The sequence below is a fragment of the Mus musculus genome, chromosome X (assembly GCF_000001635.26).
Source record: "Mus musculus strain C57BL/6J chromosome X, GRCm38.p6 C57BL/6J".
NCBI lineage: Eukaryota > Metazoa > Chordata > Mammalia > Rodentia > Muridae > Mus > Mus musculus.
Genome location: NC_000086.7, coordinates 54347032 through 54373009, shown reverse-complemented (window position 1 = coordinate 54373009; position 25978 = coordinate 54347032). Strand labels below are relative to the sequence as shown.

The window sequence follows — 25978 nt, the reverse complement described above, 5'->3', positions numbered from 1 at the left end:
TGGGTAAAGTGATTGCACTCACAGTAAATGCTAAGTGTGCCAGCACTTGTCTTTAACCCAGCCCTGGAGGAGTGAAGAGAGATAGATGCTAGGGCTCCAGGTTCAATGAGAACAACTATCTCAAAATAAGATGGATATAAATAGAGGAAGTCACTCAACAGCTTATCTGGAATGATTAATTCATTTAAATTAGTTTAGAAAAACAATATGATTGATTTAAAAGAAAAGTTTAAATACTGAATATTTGGTAAAACAAATATTTCAATTCTTTCTATCTATAAATGAATATTTGAAATAATGAGGAATGAAGATTAACAACTTAAGAATGAATCTAAATATATTGACTCAGTTTGTTCGTATTTGAGTGTTTGCATTATGGTATATTTTCAATACACATAAGATTATGTTGGATAATATATATGTTGGATCTGCCTGAATAAATAAAATACTAATACTAAAAAAAAATGAACCTAAAATCAAACTTCTGTATGTTTGCTGAGCATTAAAATAGACGGCATTCTTGATTATTTATGAAGAAACATGTGAATCTTGCTTAATCATTATGTAAGTTTAGGTGTCATTTATCTGAAGGCCAAGCTCAATGAAATGATGTTTTGATGACTTCATGGGAATACAAAAATCCATGTCTCAAACTAATTATTTATAGGTTTTTTTTTCAGGTGCATTCAATGTGTTAGTGTTATGTAATATAACATAGCAAGGGAGTACCTTTGTTGGGCTCATGAAAGGTGTGCCCCTGAGAAATTACACCATGCATCAGACTTGGTATAAAATGGATTTATTGGGAGAGGGGAGAGGAGTGAGGAACTGGGGAAGGGATAGAGGCACACAGACAGAAGCAAAGCCATTAGGTCAGAAAAAGTGGGACAGAGAACAGATAGAAGGGAAGCTGGGAACAAAGACAGAGAGCTCAGAAATAAGAACAATGGGAAAAGAGAGAAGGGGCTGGCCCTGGAACAGTGAGATGGGACTAATCAGTCATTTTATCCTTCCTCACAGTTAGCAGTTTAGTTTCTTTCAAGAGACAAATATACTTTCTGTCAATGAATTTTGTAAGTGAACAGGAAATATTTTCTTTTTTTTTTATTTTTTCCATTTTTTATTAGGTATTTAACTCATTTACATTTCCAATGCTATACCAAAAGTCCCCCATATCCACCCACCCCCACTCCCCTGCCCACCCACTCCCCCTTTTTGGCCCTGGTGTTCCCCTGTACTGGGGCATATAAAGTTTGCAAGTCCAATGGGCCTCTCTTCCCAGTGATGGCCGACTAGGCCATCTTTTGATATATATGCAGCTAGAGTCAAGAGCTCCGGGGTACTGGTTAGTTCATAATGTTGTTCCACCTATAGGGTTGCAGATCCCTTTAGCTCCTTGGCTACTTTCTCTAGCTCCTCCATTGGGAGCCCTATGATCCATCCATTAGCTGACTGTGAGCATCCACTTCTGTGTTTGCTAGGCCCCGGCATAGTCTCACAAGAGACAGCTACATCTGGGTCCTTTCAATAAAATCTTGCTAGTGTATGCAATGGTGTCAGCGTTTGGATGCTGATTATGGGGTGGATCCCTGGATATGGCAGTCTCTACATGGTCCATCCTTTCATCTCAGCTCCAAACTTGGTCTCTGTAACTCCTTCCATGGGTGTTTTGTTCCCAAATCTAAGGAGGGGCATAGTGTCCACACTTCAGTCTTCATTCTTCTTGAGTTTCATGTGTTTAGCAAATTATATCTTATATCTTGGGTATCCTAGGTTTGGGGCTAATATCCACTTATCAGTGAATACATATTGTGTGAGTTTCTTTGTGAATGTGTTACCTCACTCAGGATGATGCCCTCCAGGTCCATCCATTTGGCTAGGAATTTCATAAATTCATTCTTTTTAATAGCTGAGTAGTACTCCATTGTGTAGATGTACCACATTTTCTGTATCCATTCCTCTGTTGAGGGGCATCTAGGTTCTTTCCAGCTTCTGGCTATTATAAATAAGGCTGCTATGAACATAGTGGAGCATGTGTCCTTCTTACCTGTTGGGGCATCTTCTGGATATATGCCCAGGAGAGGTATTGCTGGATCCTCCGGTAGTACTATGTCCAGTTTTCTGAGGAACCGCCAGACTGATTTCCAGAGTGGTTGTACAAGCCTGCACTCCCACCAACAATGGAGGAGTGTTCCTCTTTCTCCACATCCACGCCAGCATCTGCTGTCACCTGAATTTTTGATCTTAGCCATTCTGACTGGTGTGAGGTGGAATCTCAGGGTTGTTTTGATTTGCATTTCCCTGATGATTAAGGATGTTGAACATTTTTTCAAGTGCTTCTCTGCCATTCGGTATTCCTCAGGTGAGAATTCTTTGTTCAGTTCTGAGCCCCATTTTTTAATGGGGTTATTTGATTTTCTGAAGTCCACCTTCTTGAGTTCTTTATATATGTTGGATATTATTCCCCTATCTGATTTAGGATAGGTAAAGATCCTTTCCCAATCTGTTGGTGGTCTTTTTGTCTTATTGACGGTGTCTTTTGCCTTGCAGAAACTTTGGAGTTTCATTAGGTCCCATTTGTCAATTCTCGATCTTACAGCACAAGCCATTGCTGTTCTGTTCAGGAATTTTTCCCCTGTGCCCATATCTTCAAGGCTTTTCCTCATTTTCTCCTCTATAAGTTTCAGTGTCTCTGGTTTTATGTGAAGTTCCTTGATCCACTTAGATTTGACCTTAGTACAAGGAGATAAGTATGGATCGATTCGCATTCTTCTACACGATAACAACCAGTTGTGCCAGCACCAATTGTTGAAAATGCTGTCTTTCTTCCACTGGATGGTTTTAGCTCCCTTGTCGAAGATCAAGTGACCATAGGTGTGTGGGTTCATTTCTGGGTCTTCAATTCTATTCCATTGGTCTACTGGTCTGTCTCTATACCAGTACCATGCAGTTTTTATCACAATTGCTCTGTAGTAAAGCTTTAGGTCTGGCATGGTGATTCCGCCAGAAGTTCTTTTATCCTTGAGAAGACTTTTTGCTATCCTAGGTTTTTTGTTATTCCAGACAAATTTGCAAATTGCTCCTTCCAATTCGTTGAAGAATTGAGTTGGAATTTTGATGGGGATTGCATTGAATCTGTAGATTGCTTTTGGCAAGATAGCCATTTTTACAATGTTGATCCTGCCAATCCATGAGCATGGGAGATCTTTCCATCTTCTGAGATCTTCCTTAATTTCTTTCTTCAGAGATTTGAAGTTTTTATCATACAGATCTTTCACTTCCTTAGTTAGAGTCACGCCAAGATATTTTATATTATTTGTGACTATTGAGAAGGGTGTTGTTTCCCTAATTTCTTTCTCAGCCTGTTTATTCTTTGTATAGAGAAAGGCCATTGACTTGTTTGAGTTTATTTTATATCCAGCTACTTCACCGAAGCTGTTTATCAGGTTTAGGAGTTCTCTGGTAGAATTTTTAGGGTCACTTATATATACTATCATATCATCTGCAAAAAGTGATATTTTGACTTCCTCTTTTCCAATTTGTATCCCCTTGATCTCCTTTTGTTGTCGAATTGCTCTGGCTAATACTTCAAGTACTATGTTGAAAAGGTAGGGAGAAAGTGGGCAGCCTTGTCTAGTCCCTGATTTTAGTGGGATTGCTTCCAGCTTCTCTCCATTTACTTTGATGTTGGCTACTGGTTTGCTGTAGATTGCTTTTATCATGTTTAGGTATGGGCCTTGAATTCCTGATCTTTCCAAAACTTTTATCATAAATGGGTGTTGGATCTTGTCAAATGCTTTTTCTGCATCTAACGAGATGATCATGTGGTTTTTGTCTTTGAGTTTGTTTATATAATGGATTACATTGATGGATTTTCGTATATTAAACCATCCCTGCATCCCTGGAATAAAACCTACTTGGTCAGGATGGATGATTGCTTTAATGTGTTCTTGGATTCGGTTAGCGAGAATTTTATTGAGGATTTTTGCATCGATATTCATAAGAGAAATTGGTCTGAAGTTCTCTATCTTTGTTGGATCTTTCTGTGGTTTAGGTATCAGAGTAATAGTGGCTTCATAAAATGAGTTGGGTAGAGTACCTTCTACTTCTATTTTGTGAAATAGTTTGTGCAGAATTGGAATTAGATCTTCTTTGAAGGTCTGATAGAACTCTGCACTAAACCCATCTGGTCCTGGGCTTTTTTTGGTTGGGAGACTATTAATAACTGCTTCTATTTCTTTAGGTGATATGGGACTGTTTAGATGGTCAACTTGATCCTGATTCAACTTTGGTACCTGGTATCTGTCCAGAAATTTGTCCATTTCGTCCAGGTTTTCCAGTTTTGTTGAGTGTAGCCTTTTGTAGAAGGATCTGATGGTGTTTTGGATTTCTTCAGGATCTGTTGTTATGTCTCCCTTTTCATTTCTGATTTTGTTAATTAGGATTTTGTCCCTGTGCCCTTTACTGAGTCTAGCTAAGGGTTTATCTATCTTGTTGATTTTCTCAAAGAACCAACTCCTCGTTTGGTTAATTCTTTGAATAGTTCTTCTTGTTTCCACTTGGTTGATTTCACCCCTGAGTTTGATTATTTCCTGCCGTCTACTCCTCTTGGGTGAATTTGCTTCCTTTTTTTCTAGGGCTTTTAGATGTGTTGTCAAGCTGCTAGTATGTGCTGTCTCCCGTTTCTTCTTGGAGGCACTCAGAGCTATGAGTTTCCCTCTTAGAAATGCTTTCATTGTGTCCCATAGGTTTGGGTACGTTGTGGCTTCATTTTCATTAAACTCTAAAAAGTCTTTAATTTCTTTCTTTATTCCTTCCTTGACCAAGGTATCATTGAGAAGAGTGTTATTCAGTTTCCACGTGAATGTTGGTTTTCCATTATTTATGTTGTTATTGAAGATCAGTCTTAGGCCATGGTGGTCTGATAGGATACATGGGACAATTTCAATATTTTTGTATCTATTGAGGCCTGTTTTGTGACCAATTATATGGTCAATTTTGGAGAAGGTCCCGTGAGGTGCTGAGAAGAAGGTATATCCTTTTGTTTTAGGATAAAATGTTCTGTAGATATCTGTCAGGTCCATTTGTTTCATAACTTCTGTTAGTTTCACTGTGTCCCTGTTTAGTTTCTGTTTCCACGATCTGTCCTTTGAAGAAAGTGGTGTGTTGAAGTCTCCCACTATTATTGTGTGAGGTGCAATGTATGCTTTGAGCTTTACTAAAGTGTCTCTAATGAATGTGGCTGCCCTTGCATTTGGTGCGTAGATATTCAGAATTGAGAGTTCCTCTTGGAGGATTTTACCTTTGATGAGTATGAAGTGTCCCTCCTTGTCTTTTTTGATAACTTTGGGTTGGAAGTCGATTTTATCCGATATTAAAATGGCTACTCCAGCTTGTTTCTTCAGTCCATTTGCTTGGAAAATTGTTTTCCAGCCTTTCACTCTGAGGTAGTGTCTGTCTTTTTCCCTGAGATGGGTTTCGAACAGGAAATATTTTCATCTCTCAGAGCTGACAGTTTTAATTTTATATTGTTTATAGGAGATTTTTTGGGACTATTTTCTTAAGAACAATGTAAGCCAGGTATGTTGTCACATACCTGTATAGCACCTACATGGAATGCTGAACCTAAACATTCTAGACCTTCCTAGACATACAAAACATACTATGTGCCTATCTCAAAAATCAAATAAATGAAGTAAAACCAAACCAATGTGCCTTCGATATTTGTATCTTGTACCTTCGGGAACTAATAAGATAATGAATCAAAAAATGTTTCAACTATCTTTATGAATAAAAATAATTAGAAATGTTAAGGTTCAAAAATCACTACAGGGAGGGGGAAGGAGGCACTTGGATGGAAAAGGGGACAAGGACAGGAAGAAAGGAACATGATCAGGTATTGTGGGGGTGGGGAGCAGGACTGAAGCACTGAGGACCAGCAAAAAGAATGGAAACAGAAAACTTTGTTAGGTAGGAGGTGAGAAAACCTTCTAGAATGTACCAGAGACCTGGGAGGTGAGAGAATTTCAGGATTCAAAGGGAGGGACCTTAGATGAAATATCCTGCAGTGAGGAGAGGGAACTTATAGAGTCCTCCTCTAGTGGAGAGACAAGACATCAAGTGTAAAGTTGGGGTGGTCATCCCACAGTCAAAAGCTCTGACTCATAATTGTTACTGTCTGAAAGAACAGCAGGGACAAAAATGGAGAGAAGCCTGAGGAAAAGGAGATCCAGTGACAGGCCCAAACTGGGATCCAGCTCAAAGAGAGGCATCAAGGCCTGATACTATTACTGATGCTATGCTGTGCTCACAAAAATGAGACAATCATGACTGCCCTCTGAAAGACCTAACCAGCAGGTGAAAGAGTCAGATGCAGAAATTTACATGCAACCAATGGACAGAATCTGGGAACTCCTGTGGTTGAATTAGGGAAAAGCTGGAAGAAGCAGAGGAAGAGGGAGAACCTGTAGAAAGACCAGCAGTCTCGACTAACCTGGACCTTCCAGGATCTCTCAGACACTGAACCACCAACCAGGAAGCATATACCAGATGATATGAAGCCCCCCACCACATATACAGCAGAGGTCTGCCGGGTCTGGACTCAGTCGGAGAAGGTGAATTTAACCCTCAAGAGACTTAAGTCTACAGGGAGAAGGGATGTCTGGTGGAGTGGGGTAGGATGGTGGGGACATCCTCTTGGAGATGGGTGTGTGGGGGGGGGGAGGTATGGGATGTGGAACAGTCAGAGGGTGGACAAGGGAGGGGATAAAGTCTGAACTTATAAAAAAAGATTAAAGAATAAATTTTAAAGAATTCACTACATTAGTGTGTGGAAGTTCCGTACAAAAGGACTATTTGCCACTCACTCATTTATATGGATTTTGTTTGGAATTTAATATAAAAATATCTTAACCTTAAAGAAAAAAACAATTAAAGATGTTTAAAAATAATGGAGTTCTATTATGTCTCTAAATGTATACCACCTACTTATCTTTATAATCACATCAGTAGGGTTTAACTTCCTTCTTAGAATCATCAGAAATACAAGGATTAAAGAGACTTTCAAACTCTGTTTCATAAGAGACAAAAAGTTAGCGGATTTTTTATTTGCTTAGAAATGTACTATCAAGTGAAAAATTTGCATGCTTCATTAGTCTCAAGATGGGAATGTAGATGAGTACTTCAGAGTATGCTTCATGATGTCTCTTTTAAACACAGACATTCATTTTCTCAATTCACCATCTACATCAAAAAGCATATCGGAGTTGTTGGTCTCCAAGTTCATCAAACCCTAAAAAAGAAAAGCACTTGTTACTAAACAAGCTCCCAAGGATACAAATATGAAAGATTCTGTGTAAATGATATCTAGACGTGCTATGTTTAGTTAAGCAGGATAATTATAGTGTTAATAAACTATAAGGTACATCTGAGGTCAAACTCCCAATTGATGATTTCAGGTCTTGAATAATTCCTAGAAAGCCATAAGGATGTTACAGATAATATCAGTCAATTCAGACAGAAACAATTGAAAATAGTAAGTAGTTAAACTTTATGATTCCCAAAACATATTTAGTTTCCTAAGGACATTTTATGGACCATGAGCAAAATACCTTCAAGTACCTCTTATGCATGTCTTTAATTGCTTCCAAGAAGTGGCTCTGACTACATTTGGACAGTTTTAATGCTTGTTCTTCTTTTTTATAATTGTTCTCCAAATGTAAAAAGAAAACATTACTATAACAATTCTGTTAATTTTGTTGTTACTACCATGCAGCATGAACGCTAGACTAACAGTCAGCCATTTAATGTATCTCCAATACTAAAATGTTACATGAGCAAACATAATTCCATATGAAACTTAAAAGGAATAGTTTTCCACCTGATTTAACACTTTAACAAATATTATGAATAAATATACTTATATTTTTACAGTAACATTAAATGAATTTATACTACAAATTGTGGGGTAACATTCTTTTTTATAAAAAGGGTTTGCCATGCTACACATATTGGCCTTTGCCTCCCAAGTTGTTATGTTTATATGAATGCATGATGTAAACATGAACTTGGTAAAATCCTAGCCCGGGAAGTTTAACTCTAGGTAATGTTAATGCTTTTACCATAAGATGGCCTCCTTTTAATTAATAGCAGAAGCAATCCCAGGAGGTGGTTCACTACCTCATCTCTGTATCTACCCTCCACCTAAGGTGTATGTGCCATGTCTTCTACTTTCTCTTCCTTTCTTAAGGATGCCTTATACTTGTTCTTTACTAAGCCCAATGTCTTCACTTGTCTCAACTATTCTCAAGAATTTCATCAATTGTAACTGTTATTTTAAATATATGACTCTTGCTTGCTGTCAGTGTAATGCCTATACAACTAACTTTTATAAAGTTTGAGTTAGAATGATCACAAGATCATGAACAGTCTTGATCAATTAAAGATACCCTTCCTCAAAATAAAGCCTAAAAAATGTCTGTGGACAAAGTTTGGTGGTAGATTGGTTTTCTCTAAGTTCCAATCTCAGTAATACAGCGAAGTACTAATACAAATTTCTCTTTGTACTCTTTATCTTAGCACACAACCATGGTAATTTGCATTTTTTAAAAACTTAAGACAAGCCCTTTACTCTTTTTCTCCCTGGGCTACTACATTCCTTTTTTTTTTTCTTTATTCACTGTGATCAGCTTTGTACCTCACATTTCCACTCAAATCATCCTGATTAAGTACAATGACCTCCACTTTGTGAAGTTTATCTTAAAAAACCTGCACATTTAGATATAATGAGACAACGGATTAAAATTGGGTGTCTTCTTTGGTTGAACCCCACTGTTGGGAGAAAGTGTCTCATTGAACCTAGAGCTCATCCATTAGGCTACACCTGGTGGCTACGAAACTCTGGGAATCTTCTTATCTCTGAACGAAATCTCAGTTGGTGGTTATGAAATACTCACCACCCAATGAACTTTCATTTTTGTGGTAGTTTGTTTTTAGTTTTGCTAATTTGTTGTTGTTGCTGATAGTGTCGGTGGTTTGTGTGTTCATGCCTATGCAGGGAATATAAGCTCGGGTCTCCATGCCTACAGTGAAAAAGATTACCTACTAAACCATCTTCCAGCCCTGCAAATTTATCTTATTTTGCCTATTAGTAGCATATGACACAGTTACTGATCTTTTCTTCCTTAAAAGTTTTCTTTCACTCATTATAGTTTTCTTTCTACCAATTATTATGTTCCTTTACTAGTTCCCTCTCACCTCCGCCCCATGCAGAATTACAAGTATTGAAATACTCTGGGGGTCTGTCTTTAGACTCCTCATTTACACAGATGAGCACACCCCTGAAATTTTATCCAGAGTTCAAGGTTTAAAAATTGCCTTCAATTGGAGTATTTATTTATTTTCTATCTTTAGTCCCTATCTCTTTTCTGAACTGACTCATAAGGTCGGCTACATCTGGTGGCTACGAAGCTCTGGGAATCTTCTTATCTCTGAACGAAATCTGAGTTTGGTGGTTATGAAATACTCACCACCCAATGAACTTTCATTTTGGCTTTTTTTTTTTTGAAAATGGCTTTTCAGGTAGGAATGGATCTCCTGTTCATTTCAAATTGAATACTTCCCAAACTATTAACCAATCAAATAAAATTTAGTTACTATGGTCATCATCTCAGATCTTACTTGGAAACCATGTGATGACTACAGTAATTGGTACATTAATCGAGAGATGATTTAAAATAGTTAGTGATATTCTTTCACAGGAATATTCTGCCAGGGCTGTTGAGAAAGGTTGTTTCCATCCACTGTTGTTAGTAAATTTGTACTAAGTTTAGGATTGTGAGAACTGATTTTCCAGTTTGATTTGGTTTTCTAATATTAATAACAGAGTCCAGATGACACCAGTAAGAAAGCTTTCTCTCTCTTTTCGACTGTACCTGAGGCTGACATATTTTGCTTCCTTTTGTAGAAACTGGTAATCCTCTCTTCATCCTTCAGCAAATGTCTGCCTCTTGAAAATTTAAGATCTGGTCTACCATAAAGTGCCTAGTGGTTTTCATTTATATAGTATGTGACCATATCTCTCTGGTTTACAACTCAGTAGGACTAGAACAGAGCCAAAGATAGATAATGAAACTTGATTATGTTTTGTGTGCCCAACACAAGGCTAGTTTCTCTATTCCTACATGATACATAGTTATACTAGGTTAATTATAAAGGTAGTTATGATACAAACCACTGATTTTTCTTGCTGTTCATTGAAATTCTGGACATCCATATCAAACTTCTGAAATGTAGTTTTATACTGCTCACACGACTTGTTGTTGATCATCTCCCTGTAAAGCAAAGTAATGATATCAATCATATTTCAAACCAATATGAAAAAGAACATTTAAAACAAATTAAATTGACCATTTCATAGTAAAAAAGAAAAAAAGCAGTATAAAGTTATCTAATGGGAAATCAGCATAGAATTTTCCCTAAAAGATTATCAGAGAAGTCTTATTTTATGTTCTAGCTTTTCAAAATTAAATACGTTCTAATACATATATATCTTATTTTAGAAAATTGACTGTATTTCAAAGTATTTTTTCATTATTTTCTACCAAATATAAGGTCTAATTTATTTTCCTATATTGATTCAGTTAAGAATTTGTGCAAAACATAAGTCAATTAAAATATACCAATTGTCTGCATATGTAATTGATCCTTTTCCATATTGTTAAACATAATAAACCAGAAATTACATTTCTAAGATTTTGTGCAAGATTTCTTTGTTTCCACAATGATTGTTAATCAAAATTTAAAATCTCATTAACAGCTACTTAAAGTAGAAAATAATAATTTTCACAGACTTCTAAGAGTTAGATTTAGTTTCCTTCAAGGCATGAAGTTATAAGGTTAAATGCTTAGACAAAATCAAAGTCACGCATTTTTACTAAAGGCTCAGACATGACTTTTTTTTAAACTTCAGCCACATATAATTTTTAAAACTATACAAGTGTGACCCTACAAAACTAACAACTCTACCTCTCCCTTTTGTTCATTTGCCAAAGTTGTCCTAACTTCTGGTTGCTTCCTTTGAAAGAATCTTTGATATAAGTTTCCATGTGTGTTCTCTTTATGTGACTCCAGGTCCAAGGTAACTGAAATAATCATCTGATATCTATGGGAAACAGGCATATATGTGCTGCACATATATGCCTGCAAGCAAAACACTAATACACATAAATAAGTCTAAAAAATAGGTATTAAGAACATTGTTTCCTAAGTCATGGAGGAAGTTTTGGGTCTATGATCCTAGTTTAGGAATCTTAAGCAGGATATGTCCAGTGTATAGGACAAGGTAGGTTACATGGCAAAATTCAGGCCAGCTTGAACTACATGGTGAGACCATATCTCAAAGACAAATTATTGTCTTCTAAGAAAGCTCATGTAACATTCAAAAATATATAATTTAAAACAGATTATTTGAGATCTGAGTATCAATCTCTCACTGGTTAGTAAAGTTGTCTTTACTTTCAGTTATGTAATTCTTTTAAAAAAAACAAAAACAAGACAAAAAAACAAAAACAAAAACAAAAAAGCAGTGAGGGGATTGGAGAGATGATTCATCAGTTAAGAGCACTGGTTCCCTTCCATAGATCTGAGATTAGATTCCCAGCACCTCTAAGTTTGCTCACAACCTATAACTCCAGTTCCAGGGGATTCAATGCCTTCATCTGGTCTCCTCAGTTACCAGACATACAAGCTGTGAGCATACACACATGCAAGGAAAACAAACATACCCATAAAATGAAATTTTAAGAAAAGGAATAAGGGTTTCATTAAAGAATTTTTTTTGCACTGTGCCATATAAAGACAGAAGCACAGAGGAGTCCTAGAAAAGAAAATGACTTAATATAAAATTAACACTGGGTCACATAAAAACTGTTGCATGTATAGAATTTGTATACATATCACTTAGCTTTGAATACATGGAACAATAAAAATGTTTACATCATTTTTGTTCCCCTAAAAATCCCTGTAAAGCAGTTACAAAGATGCCACAGAAGTTAAGAGGGTTTACTCTGAAAGGAGGAGGTTCGCAAGTTTGAATCTACTACCCATCTACAAAAGCCACCATTAATGGTTGCTTTTACAATAGCAGCACTGTGGTAGGCAGAGTGAGAATTCCTAGGACTTGCTGGCTGCTTGTCTAGCTGCATGTTCAGTGACAGAACATGTCTTAAGGGAATAAGGTAGAAAGTAAAAGAGCAACAGCCAACAATCTCCTCTGCCCTCCACATATGTATACATGTACCACAGACACAAACATGCAAAAAAATAAAATAAAAATGAAGTTTCATTAATGTCACACCTCTTCAAAAAGCACCATTTTCACCTCTATACCATAGAAAAAAATAAGTCCATGGGGCTAAATCAAAAATATTTGCAAGAGTCTGTGTCATGGGTAGACTTTGTGTGCTGACTCTGCACCTAGTCTCACAATACCAACAGGAAACTCAACTCCCAGGTGCTCTAGTACTCCCAAGATCACAAGAATGGCTTTAACATCAGAAGTAACTGAGTCCCCAAGGATCCAGGGACACAGGAACTCCTACCTTGCCAGATGCATCCCCAACATCTGGAGTAACTCAGTCCCAAAGGATCCAGGGACACAGGCATTCTTGCCTTGGCAGTGGCATGGTTCCCTATTGGTCTGAAACTATAGCTGGATCAGACCTGGGGTACTGCCTTTGTACCCACTCTTAAAACACCCAGAAGGAGCTCAACTCTCAGGTATCTGAAATGCCCAAGATCACAGGATCACAAAAGAAGCATGACTCCACGGAGATCAGACAAACCAAGGGACACTCCAGTTCTGACAGAAGATCACAGCTGAGGGCACAACATCTTGCCCAACACCCTGTGTATCTGACACCCCCCACATAAACCAGGGAAAGAAAAACACCCTCCCAGACAGAGGCATGGGTTCCTTGCAGCTTGCATCTGTGTCCAGAGAAAAACTAGTGACTTGGCACCCCACCAAATCTTGCAACACCAAGAAAAATCTTCACTCCCCGGAGCTCTGACACAGGATCTCAGGAGATTGGTTATACCAGGGTTTGAGGATCCAAGAGGCAGCTTGACTTCCACGAGCTTAGACATACCCAGCATATCAGGATCCCAGGATCCCTGGATCCCAGAGACAGCTGGACTCTGATGAGTTCTGTCACAACCAGGGTTACAGGAGGGAGAAGCTCCAGTCAGAGACTGCAAGGGAAAGTAGTACCAAAGAAAATGAGATGGTGAGAGGTAAGCACAAGAATATAAGCAATAGAAACCAAGACTAGTTGGCATGATCAGAACACAGTTTGGCCACAGCAGCAAGTCCTGGATAGCCCAACATATTAGAAAAGAAAGATTCAGATTCAAAATCACATCTCAAGATGATGATAGAGTTCTTTAAGAACAAAAATAGTTTACTTAAAGAAATACAGGGAACACAGGTAAACAGCTAGAAGCCCTTAAAGAGTAAACACAAAATTCCCTTAAAGAATGAAGGAAAACACTATAAAACAGTGAAGGAATAGAACAAAATCCATTTAGTATCTAAAAATGGAAATAGAGGTAATAAAAAATCACAAAGAGATGAAACTGGAGAAAGAAAGAAAAAAAAAAACTTAGGAGAAATAGATGCAAGCATCTCGAACAGAATACAAGAGATAGAATAGAGAATCTCAGGTACAGAAGATACCATAGAAAACATTGGCACAACAGTCTAAGAAAATGGAAAATGCAAACATCTCCTAACCCAAAACATCAAGGAAATCCAGGACAAAATGAGAAGACAAATCCTAAGGAAAATAGGTATAGACGAGAGAGAAGATTCACAAGTCAAAGGGCCAGCAAATATCTTCAACAAAATTATAGAAGAAAACTTCCCAAATCTAAAGAAAGTGATGCACATGAACATATTAGAAGTCCAAATAAACTGGACCAGAAAAGAAATCATTCCCCAAACATAATAATCAGAACAACAAATGCAATAAAGAAAGATAGACTGTTAAAAGCAGTAAGAAATTCAGCAAAGTGGCTAGATATAAAATTAACTCAAACCAATCAGTAGCTTTCCTCTAATCAAAGGATAAACAGGCTGAAAAAGAATTTATGGAAACAACACCCTTCACAATAGTCACAAACTATAAAACCTTGGTGTGACTCGAACCAAGCAAGCGAAAGATCTGTATGACAAGAACTTCATGTCTCTGAAAATAGAAATTGAAAATCTCAGAAGATGGAAAGATCTCCCATGATCATAGGTTGGCACAATTAATTCAGTAAAAATGGCCATCTTGCCAAAAGCAATCTATAGATTCAATGCAATCTCCATCAAAATTGAATCTAAATTCTTCATTGAGATATAAAGAGGAATTTGAAAAATCATTTGGAATAACAAAATTCCAGGATATAAAAAAATATTCTCAACAATAAAAGAAGTTCAGGCGGAACCATCCCTGACCTCAAGCTGTATTATAGAGAAATAGTGAGAAAAATGTATGGTAATGGTACAGAGACAATGACTTCATGAAATTCACAGGCAAATGGATGGATCTAAAATATATCATCCTGTGTGAAGTAACCCAATCCCAAAAGGACAAACATGGCATGCACTCACTGATAAGTGGATATTAGCCTAAATGCTCAGAATACCCAAAATGTAATTAACAGAACATGAAGCTCAGGAAGAAAGAAAAATAAAGTGTGGGTGTTTCAGTCCTTCTTAGAATGGGGAACTATATAAACCTGGGAAAAATATGGAGACAAAATACAGAGCAGAGACTGAAGGAATGACAATCTAGAATCTGCCTAACATGTAGATTCATTCCATACACAGACAGAACACAAACCCAGTCACGATTGTGGATGCCAACAAGTACTTGCTGACAGGAGCCTAATAATGTTGTCTCCTGAGAGGCTCTTTCAGAGAAAAGAGGCTGATGCTCATAGCCAACCATCAGACCAATCATAGGGTCCCCAGTGGAACAGTTAGAGGAAGGACTGAAGGAGCTGAAGGGGTTTGCAATCTTATAGGAAGAACTACAATATGAAAGAACCAGACCACCCCCAGAGCACCCAGGGACTAAGCCACCAACCAAAGATGGGGTCCCATGGCTCCAGCTGCATATATAGCAGAGGATGGCCTAGTCAGACATCAGTGGGAGGAGAGGTCCTTGGTCCTGTGAAGGTTCGATGTCCCAGTGTAGGCAAATACAAGTGTGGGGAGGTGGGAGTGGGTGGGTGGGAAAAACCCTCATAGAAGCACAGAGAGGTGTAATGGAATAGGGAGTTTCTGGGGTGAAACCAAGAAAGGGCTATTACTTGAAAAGCAAATAAAGATAATATCTAATAAAAATAAAAATGAATTAAAATAAAAATTATTACAAAAATAGGAATAACTCATTAAGATATAATATAGTATATTAACTAATATTTCCTAATATGTAAATTATGTTAATACTATATAGTTTCAAACAAATTATATATCTAAAATGTTCCTTCAAATTTTCCCAGAATATTTTGTACTGGATATCTGTGAAGTAATTCAAGTTCTAAAAATTAAGGATGATGGGGATACAGTTTGATGGCTCAGCTTTTGTCCTACAAGCAGGATGATGAGAATTTGACCCACAGCACTATACCCTCCAAGAAAACCACTCAAATTACAGATTAATCTTACGGAAACATTGTTTGTAATATACATCACATTCCAATTATTAATACAGATTACTTGCTATACAATCAATTAAAATTTTCTAGAAGTACTTACACTAAGAAGGAAATAATAAGTTTGAACATATTACCGTGTATCTCCAATGATTTCTTCAGGAATTTCATTCTCAACATCATGAGTTACTGGATTCTGTTCTGGGTTGATAATAAAACATGATATTAAAACAATTATTTTATTTTGCAAATTTTAATGAAATACTTTGTGATCATTCAGGCATAGTGCCAACATTAGGTTTCAAACAGATCTATTATTTGTCTAGAACTTAAACAAAATGAAGTAATGTCTAATTGTCATCTAAAATATGTTTTAAGTTCTTTATTTACATGTTGTGTTTAAAGACAAGAGATACAATATGAGATTTTCGATCTCCTTTACAAGCCTAATTAGAATAACTGAGAAAAAAAGGAAGTGTAACATCAATGCACAACATTAAATATCTGGTACCTTCCATAAGATCCAATTTTGAAGCATTCCCATCTTGCTGTTCACCACTTAACAAATTCCTGTTTTCTATTGGTGTCTCTACAGAACTTGCAAAACGCTGCCATTCCTCTGAGAAACTTACGTTTTCTGAATTAAAATAAAAATGAATAAATAAATTTTCTCAAGCCATTTGAATCCAAAAAAATATTTAAACTAATAAAATTGAAATATAAAATAACATTAAGGAATGATTTTTATAAAAACAGTACTTCATAATTGCATGAAGGGTTTAAAGATAAAACCATATTTCTATTACCCTCTTATTTAATCCAAAAGACTTTAGTATTTGAATATGGAACACAATAGTTGCCTTCAAAAATAGCCATTATTAACCTTGTCTTTAATATATACAAATTTTTACAAAGAATTATTTAAGTTGAATAAAGTATCTTGGGCTTCCTTACTATAAAGGACTAAGAGGTTGTTATTTTTCAGTTTAAAAACTCTCTCTCTCTCTCTCTCTCTCTCTCTCTCTCTCTCTCTCTCTCTCTCTCTCTTTCTCACACACACACACAAAAACGCTATGGTGGCTTTAACTGTGACTTCAATTTGGTTTATATCTAATCATAGGAGGATCTGCATTTTGGTCCGATTCCTGCAGGTTTTTGATAAAATTAAGCAACTTTGTCTGCATTTCAATCTCCAAATAAAATCATAGTTCTTATTATCACAAGCAAGTTCCTCAATCTTTTTCATTGCAATACAAATCTAAAGCAAATGTAAATTATAAAGTTCTGCCTGGCTGGACATATATTTTACTGCTACAGCAAGAAACTCTGGTTTCAATCTTCAACAATGAAAATAAAATTAAAAAAAAATAAAGCAGGCATGTTCCCTCAGGCCCCAGTACATTTGTAAGGCTGAGGACTTCAGTTTCAAGGCAAGTCCAAGCTGCACATGAGGTTTCTGACACTCCTGAGATACAAAGTTAGAGTTCACTTCCCTAAACCAAAACAATGCATAAATAAACACAGCCTGGCCTGAATTATGTCTGAAGACCCAGAACTTCTCAGGCTGAGAGGAGCCTCTGGTTTTGGAGGCAGTTTGCGGCCTATATATACAAATGTCGGCAATCTGGACTTTCAATACCAGGTAGAGGACAATGAAGACTGGTCTTCAGTTTGTTTTTCATGAATTCCTGGCAGGCAGCAGCAGCAACAACACAGAAAATGTTCTAGTCTGTTTCCACCACTAATCGACCTCCAGTTTACTCACACCTCACATCCCCAGGCCCCAAAAAGACTTTCAGGGTCTCCAAATCCCTGGACTTCCTGCTTTCTGCTAGGTGCTGTCTGTTTAAACTCCTGCCCTTAGCGAATTTCTCTGTTTTTCTCCACAGAGGTCTAGGTGGGTAAAGTCGATTGTGAACCCAGAAGTGGTATAATCCAGGGTCCAGTAAGGCTCACCTCCTCTCCTTACTCCTGAAGTAACACCTCTGCCCCAACACCTTCACCCCACCTTGACCCACAGCTGAACCATAATTAACCAACTTTCAACAGGTCACTGACAACCTCCACAGAGACTTCTCCCTACCATGCTTCCTCAAGAACTAGTCTTGGTAGCCACCACAAAGCATACTGGTAACAGGGTTTGGACAGTGGGAAAACAATCTCAGACATGACCCTTGCTGATTGGCTGTGATTGCACATGCGTACTCAATGTGATATAGGCTCTATCAGACATCTGTCATTGAACTAGCAAAAAAGAGCTAGTATTTTAGCTGCCACTGCTACCCAGAAGCCTTCCTTTTTCAAAGGTTGCAATACTAACTTGAAAGATAAAATAAAATGAACCCCAAAGAAGACTCTCCTACTTTGTTTCAGTCGAAGGGGCTGTTGTGTGCAATTCTGATTTGTTTTATTATTAAACTAACGTGATTGTGCATGTTTGTATTTGTTCAACATGCATGTTTTGTGCTCATAGAAACTAGAACAGGATGCCAAATCCCCTGGTTCTAGAATTACAAATGGCTGTGCGCCATTATGTGGGTCCTAGGAACTAAACCTTTGTTCTCTCCAAGAGCAACAAGTGCTCTTAATTTCTAAGCCATCTTTCCATCCCTGTCTTGTGCATGTTTTAGGGTATGCTGGATCATTTCTCTTGATAGGTGTTTATTTTTACTATACAGTGGACATTATAAAAACATGACACTTTCCTAATATTGTGTATTTCCATAAAAAGAAGAAAAAAAACACCATAATTTTAATGGATTGTGTAAATCATAAAAAGAGATTGAGCAAAAATGATGTGTATACATTTTAGTATATGTTTGCATATGGAGTCTAGAAATGGACATCCTCTGTATTCTCAATCATATTCCAACTTACATACACACACACACACACACACACACACACACACATTATATATATATATATATATATATATATATATATATATATATATATATATATATATATATTTGTTTTTTTGAGACAGGGTTTCACTGTGTAGCCCTGGTTGTCCTGGAACTCACCCTGTAGACCAGAGTGGCCTCAAACTCAGAAATCCCCCTGCCCCCCTGATTCTGCCTCCCAAATGCTGGGATTAAATGCATGTGCCACCACTGCCTGACCCAACTTAAATCTTGAGACAGAGTCTCTCTGAATCTGCAGCTCACCAATGTATCTAGCCTGGCTAGCCAGCTAGCTGTTTCTACCTACTCAGCACTGGGCTGCAGCCTGAATTTTTAAAGTGATTGTAAGTGACTGAATATTGATGCAAAAATACTCAATAAAAGCTTTGTAAACCGAATCAAAGAATATATCAAAATGATCATCCATCATAATCAAGTACACTTCATCCCTGTGATGCAGGGGTGGCTTAATATATGGAAATCCATCAACTTTATCCAAAATAGAAACAAACTCCAAGAAAAAAAAATCATGATCATCTCATTAGATGATGAGAAAGCATTTGACAAAATACATCACCCAGTCATAATAGAAGTCCAGGAAAGATCAGGAAGTCAAGGCCCATAACTAAACATAATAAAAGCAATAGAGAACAAACCTGTAGCCTACATCAAAATAAATGGTTAGAAACTTGAAGCAATCCCACAAAAATCAGGGACTAAACAAGGCTGCCCCCTTTCTGCCTACTTATCCACTATAGTACTTGAAGTCCTAGCCAGAGAAATTCGAAAACAAAAAGGAGATCAAGGGGATTCAAATTGGAAAGGAAGAAGTCAAAATATCGTATATCCAGAAGATATGATAGCATGTATCAGAGACCATAAAAATTACACCAGAGAAATCCTAAATCTGATAAACAACTTCAGTGCAGTAGCTGAATATAAAGTTAACTCAAACTTATCAGTGGCCTTTCTACACTCAAAGGATAAAGAAGATGAAAAAGAAATTAGGGAAACAACACCGTTCACAATAGTCACAAATAATATAAAATACTTTGATGTGACTCTAAGTGAGGAAGTGAAAGATCTGTATGAAAAAAACTGTAAGTCTCTGAAGAAAGAAATCAAAGACCTCAGAAGATGGAAAGATCTCCCATGCTCAGGAATTGGCAGGATTGATGTACTAAAAATGGCTATCTTGTGGAAAGCAATCTACAGATTCAATGCAATCCCCATCAAAATTCTAACATAATTCTTAACTGAGTTAGAAAGAGATATTTGCAAACTCATCTGGATTAAAAAAAAAAAAAAAAACACCTAGGACAACAAAAACTATTCTCAACAGTAAAAGAACCTCTGGTGGAATCATCATGCCTGACCTAAAGTTGTACTACAGAACAATTGTGATAAAAACTGGATGGTACTTGTATGGCAACAGACAAGTTGACCAATGGAATAGAATCAAAGACACAGAAATGAACCCACACACCTATGGTCACTTGACTTTGACAAGGGAGCTAAAACCATCCAGTGGGAAAAAAAACATCATTTTCAACAAATGGTGCTGGCACAACTAATGGTTATCATGTAGAATAATGTGAATTGATCCATTTCTATCTCTTTGTACTAAGGTCAAATCCAAGTGGATCAAGGAACTCCACATAAAACCAGAGACACTGAAACTTATAGAGGAGTAAGTGGGGAAGAGCTTCGAAGATATGGGCACAGGGGGGAAATTCCTGAGCAGAACAGCAATAGATTGTGTTATAAGATTAAGATTAGACAAATTTGACCTTATAAAATTGCAAAGCTTCTGTAAGACAAAGGACACTGACAATAGGACAAAACAGCAACCAAGAGATGGGAAAAAATCTTTACCAATACTAAATCAGATAGGGGACTAATATCCAATATATATATATCAAGAAGCTGGACTCCTGAAAATCAAATAACCCTATTAAAAATTTGGGACAGAACTAAGCAAAGAATCCTCAAGTAAGGAATTCTGAATGGCTGAGAAACACCTAAAAATGTTCAACATCCTTAATTATCAGGGAAGTGTAAGTCAAAATAACCGTGAGATTCCACATCACACGAGTCAGAATGGCTAAGATCTAAAGCTCAGATGACAGCACATGCTGGTGATAATGTGGTGAAAGAAGAACACTCTTCCATTGCTGGTGGGATTGCAAGCTGTTACAACCACTCTGGAAAGCAGTCTGGTGTTTCCTCAGAAAATTTGACAGAGTTCTACTGGAAGATTCAGCAATATTCCTCCTGGGCATATTTCCAGAAGATATTCCAACTTGTTATAATGACCCATGCTTCAGTATGTTCATAGCAGCCTTATTTATAATAGCAAGTAGCTGAAAAGAACCCAGATGTCCCTCTTCAGAGGAAGGGATACAGAAAATATGGTACATTTACATAATGAATTACTGCATAGCCATTAAAAATAATGAATTCATGAAATTCTTAGACAAATGAATGCATCTGGATGATATCTTCCTAAGTGAGATAACCCAATCACAAAAGAACACACATGATATGCACTCACTGCTATGTGGATATTATCCCAGAAGCTCAGAATAACCAAGATACAATCTTCAAAACCCATGAAACTCAAGAAGAAAGAAGACCAAAGTATGGATATATTTTTCCTTCTTAAAATGGGGAAAATACCAATGGCAGGAGTTACAGAGACAAAGATTTGAGCTGAGACTGAAGGAATCCAGAGACTGGCTCACTAGGGGATCAATCCCATAAACCACCACCAAAGCCAGACACTATTGAAGATGCCAACAAGAGCGTGTGGACAAGAGACTGATATAGCTGTCTCCTGAGAGGCTCTGCCAGTGCCTGACAAATACAGAAGTGGATGATCACAGACATCCATTGGACTGAGCACAGTGTCCCCAATGATGGACCTAGAGAAAGTACCCAAGGAACATGAGGGATTTGCAGCCCCATAGGAGGAACAACAATATGAACTGACCAGTACCCCCAGAGTTCCATGGGAATATATCTCCAATCAAATAAAACAGATGGTGGGACTTACCATACCACTTGCCTATGTAGGAGAGGATGGCCTAGTCAGTTATCAATGGGAAAAGAGACCCTTGGTCCTGTAAATGTCCTATGCCCCAGAATTAGGGAATGCCTAGGCCAGGAAGTGTGAGTGGGTATGGCGGAGAGCAGGGGGAGAGGGGAGAGGAGAGGGGATTTTCAAAGGGAAAATAGAAAAGGGAATAATATTTGAAATGTAAATAAAGAAAATATATGATAGAAAAAAAGGAATGAAATAATTTATTTGCAGGTTTTATAAAATAAACACCCTTTCTGCTAACATATAGGAAAAACATCAGGTCTTTTCCTGGGGTAAAATCATAGCTAGTTATTGTTTCTAAACATATTGTGACTACAGCGCTAAGAGTAAGTATATGTGCTGCTAAAACTCAGGTATAGGAATATATAGATATAGGTAAAATTAGAAAGGAAGTATATGAAAACTCTTAGCAAAGAATTCTTCAATTTCAGGTGACTAACTTAAAGTCTAAATATCTGCAGGACACAATACCCAACACTGGATATACTAGACCTTCAGAATGAGCCTCCTCCAAAAAATTTATGTCATCGTCTTCATCATCATAGTCAAGAAGTAATAAGTAACCGTCCTTTGGTATCGCCCACAGTTTCTTAAGAGCCATTTTTCTCTTAAGCACTCAGATGTCTTCTTAGTTAAAAAAATAAAATAAAAAGGAAAAAAGAAAAAAATTAGTTATCTGAATCCAAAGGTATCATTTTAATAGTTAAACATGTCAAAAGGTCAAATAATTATCTTAGCTCAATGAAAGATTGTTTCTTTTGTTTTATAACAGTTATATTTTTAATAATTTGTCTTTATCAGAGCATTTTGTATACATATTCCATATGGTGACATATATATACGTATATATATTCAATATGGTGACATATATATATATGTGTGTGTGTGTATATATGTATATATATATTTATATGTATGAATGTATATATATATATGTGTGTGTGTGTGTGTGTGTGTGTGTGTGTGTGTGTGTGTGTGTGTGCTTCCCCTTTCGGTTTCCTCCATGTATCCCATTTATCATGTCCTTCTCCCTTGCAAATTTGTTTTAAAATCTTCTTTAACTTACTTAACTTAGTTATTTAAAAACCTTCTTTAGAACCAAAGTTAACAATCTGCCATTTCTCAGTTTTAAAAAGGCAAAAACAGGCTAGCCTTTAATATGTGAGTCCTCCCCTTCCCACCAAAACAATGAGCAAAACGTGTTTGCATGTAACCTTTGAGGCATCTGAATTTTGATACTATCCCCCAAAGATTCTTTTTAAACAATACATCACCAATTCTGTTTCTCAGTGTATCTCAGTATTAAAGTAAAATCACAGTACTATGCAGAAAGATAATGAACATGGTAATTATATATCCATGTCAAGAAACCCCAATGCTCAGTCTACAACAAACACTCACCACTGCCACCCACACAGAAAATTCTTATATTGGAGAAATTTGGGATTGGGGGAAGCCCAGGATTTCAAACATCTATAGATTGCAAGTTCAAAGCCAGCCCAAGCCAGGCCAGCCTGAGCTACAAAGGAAGATCCCATCCTACGGAACTAAAATTGAGAGAAAAAGCTGAACTTGGTGGTCCAAGTCTTTAATCCCAATACATGGGCGATTGAAATAGGAGAATCTTTGGTCTGAATCCATCCCAGATTACTTATTAAACTCTTTCAATGTCTCCTCTTCTTCTTTACTTTCATTCTTCCTATGCCACTTCCCTGTCTGCAATTTCCATACAGTCTGTACCAAAGGAACACACCATAGAGAAAACAACGAAGAGGGAGGAATCCTCAGTGTGTTTCTAACGGTTCTAGGACAGCACACAGGACAAGTGCCAAGGCTCCTCACCCAATGGCTCCCTGCTCCCTTGACCGCCAGTCCTGCAGCCAGCTCTCTGATCCTATCCCGGGGACCCAAGATTGTGTCCTCCTAGGGTTCACAATTCTCTAAGGCCCTGGGCTGTTCAATCCTCTGCCATGAATACAGTAGTCCACCTTCATTTTACCCTCAGAAGCCATAGAAATGGCGATGAGGAGGCTTTTCCCCACAGAGTGGCCTCCTGGGCCTGAGATGCCCTGTCACACCTTGATTAACTGTCCAACAACCCTGACCAGAGCCGATTATCACTTACAGGTTATCTCAGAGGTGAACACCTTCACAACTGCACCCTTCCACGCTCAGATCCTCAATGGTAAAAAAACCGTTGTCAGCAACGATGCCCGGACAGAGGATTCTGAGGACCCTTTGTGATGCCAGCTGGAGAAAATAGGTCTCACCCAGGGACTGCGCTGATTGGCTGAATATACCCTGCACATGCGTACATGGAGTACCAGACACCATCACTTCTAAGGGAGTTTTCAGGAGGTGGGAATGAGTTACTACTGGCTTTAAGACAATTTCTACATGTATAAGCCCTTACAGACTTGAAAAACTTGAACAAACTTGAATACATGTGAAACATATGAAACACTGCAAATGGCACTACTTTATTTCAACTGTAGAGGCTCTTGTATGCAATTTTGTTTTCTATTTATTTATGTTCATAACATTTAATGTGTGTGGACTTTTTCGGCATGTACATAAGCACACCACACGTGGATATTCTGTCCTAAGCGATCAGAATGGAGCATCCAGATCCCCTATAATTCTGATACCATCCTGTCTCCACCTTCCTGGTACTGAGCTTGATTACAAGAGTGTGCTAGGCCCTGCAGGCCCTCTCTCTCACTTATTACTCTGTTGCCTACAGAGGCTGGAAGTGTGCACTGATTTTCTGAAACTTTAGCTGTGCATAAATTGTGAGCCACTATGTGGATGCTTTGTGCCTGGTCACCTGCATAGAACAGGTGCTTTTAACAGCTGAGTCATTTTTCCAACCACTGTTTTTTGCACTTATTTGCACTCCTCTGGCCTCTTCAGGTACAGGACATACATGTGGTGTGTTTAAATTTATGTTAACCCAACACACATACACACACACACACACACACACACACACACAGACACACACACATACACAAACAAACACACATAATGATATATTTTTTAATTTGCATATTTCTCTTTTACCCCTTTTGTCCTATGTCATAACTTGTCCAGTTTTCTTGTGAGGGGTATTCCTTTTCATTTTGTTTCTTTGTTCTTTGTTTATTTTTTTCAGAATTTTCTACTAGATATTTTCTTCATTTGCATTTCAAATGCGATCCTGAAAGTCCCCTATACCTTCCCCCTAATCCTGTCCTGCTCCCCTACCCATCCACTCCCACTTTTTGTCCCTGGCATTTCCCTGTACTGCAGCAAATAAAGTTTGCAAACATAGGAGCCTCTCTTCCCATAGTTGGCCGATTGGGCCATCTTCTGCTACATAAAAAACTAGAGACACAAGCTCTGATGGTACTGATTAGTTCATATTGTTGTTCCACCTATAGGGTTGCAGACCCCTTCTGCTCCTTGGATGCTTTCTCTAGCTCCTCCATTGGGGGCCCTGTGTTCCATGCAATAGCTGACTGTGAGCATCCACTTTTTATTTGACAGGCACTGGCATTTCCTCACATGAGACAGCTATATAAGGGTCCTTTCAGCAAAATCCTGCTGGCATGGTCAGTAGTGTCTGCATTTGGTGGCGAATTATGGGATGAATACCTCGGTGGTGTAGTCTCTGGATGGTCCATCCTTTCACCTTATTTCCCAACTTTATCTCTGTAACTCTTTCCATGGGTATTTTGTTCCCTATTCTAAGGACGCATGAAGTATCCACATATTGATTTTACTTCTTGATTTTCTTGTGTTTTGCAAATTGTATCTTGGATATTCTAAATTTCTGGGTTAATGTCCACTTACCAGTGAGTTCATTTCAAGTGACTTCTTTGTGATTGGATTATCTCTCTCAGGGTGAAATTTTCCAGATACATCTATTTGCCTAAGAACTTCATAAATCCATTGTTTTAATAGCTGATTAGTACTCCATTGTTCAAATGTACCACATTTTCTATATCCAGTCCTCTGTTGAGGGGCATCTGGGTTCTTTCCAGATTCTGGCCATTATAAATAAGGCTGCCATGAAAATACTAGTGCATGGTGAAGGATGTTGAACATTTTTTCAAGTGCTTTTCAGCCCTTTGGTATTCCTCAGTCGAGAATCCTTTTTTAGTTCTGTACCACATTTTTTTTAAGGTTTTTTTTTCCATTTTTTATTAGGTATTTAACTCATTTACATTTCCAATGCTATACCAAACGTCCCCCATATCCACCCACCCCCACTCCCATGCCC

General features: G+C 37.6%; 1 protein-coding gene across 1 annotated transcript; it reads right to left on the bottom strand.

The window, feature by feature from the left end:
- Window positions 1-7078: 7078 nt before the first annotated feature.
- On the bottom strand, window positions 7079-23898 carry Gm14596 (predicted gene 14596). Its single transcript, NM_001359701.1, has 6 exons — window positions 23840-23898; window positions 22207-22341; window positions 16217-16342; window positions 15843-15906; window positions 10232-10331; window positions 7079-7291 (listed from the first exon to the last, which is right to left on the bottom strand). Exons 2-6 carry the CDS (start codon window positions 22313-22315, stop codon window positions 7223-7225), a joined length of 468 nt encoding a protein of 155 aa, NP_001346630.1. The 5' UTR covers window positions 22316-22341; window positions 23840-23898; the 3' UTR covers window positions 7079-7222.
- Window positions 23899-25978: the final 2080 nt, after the last annotated feature.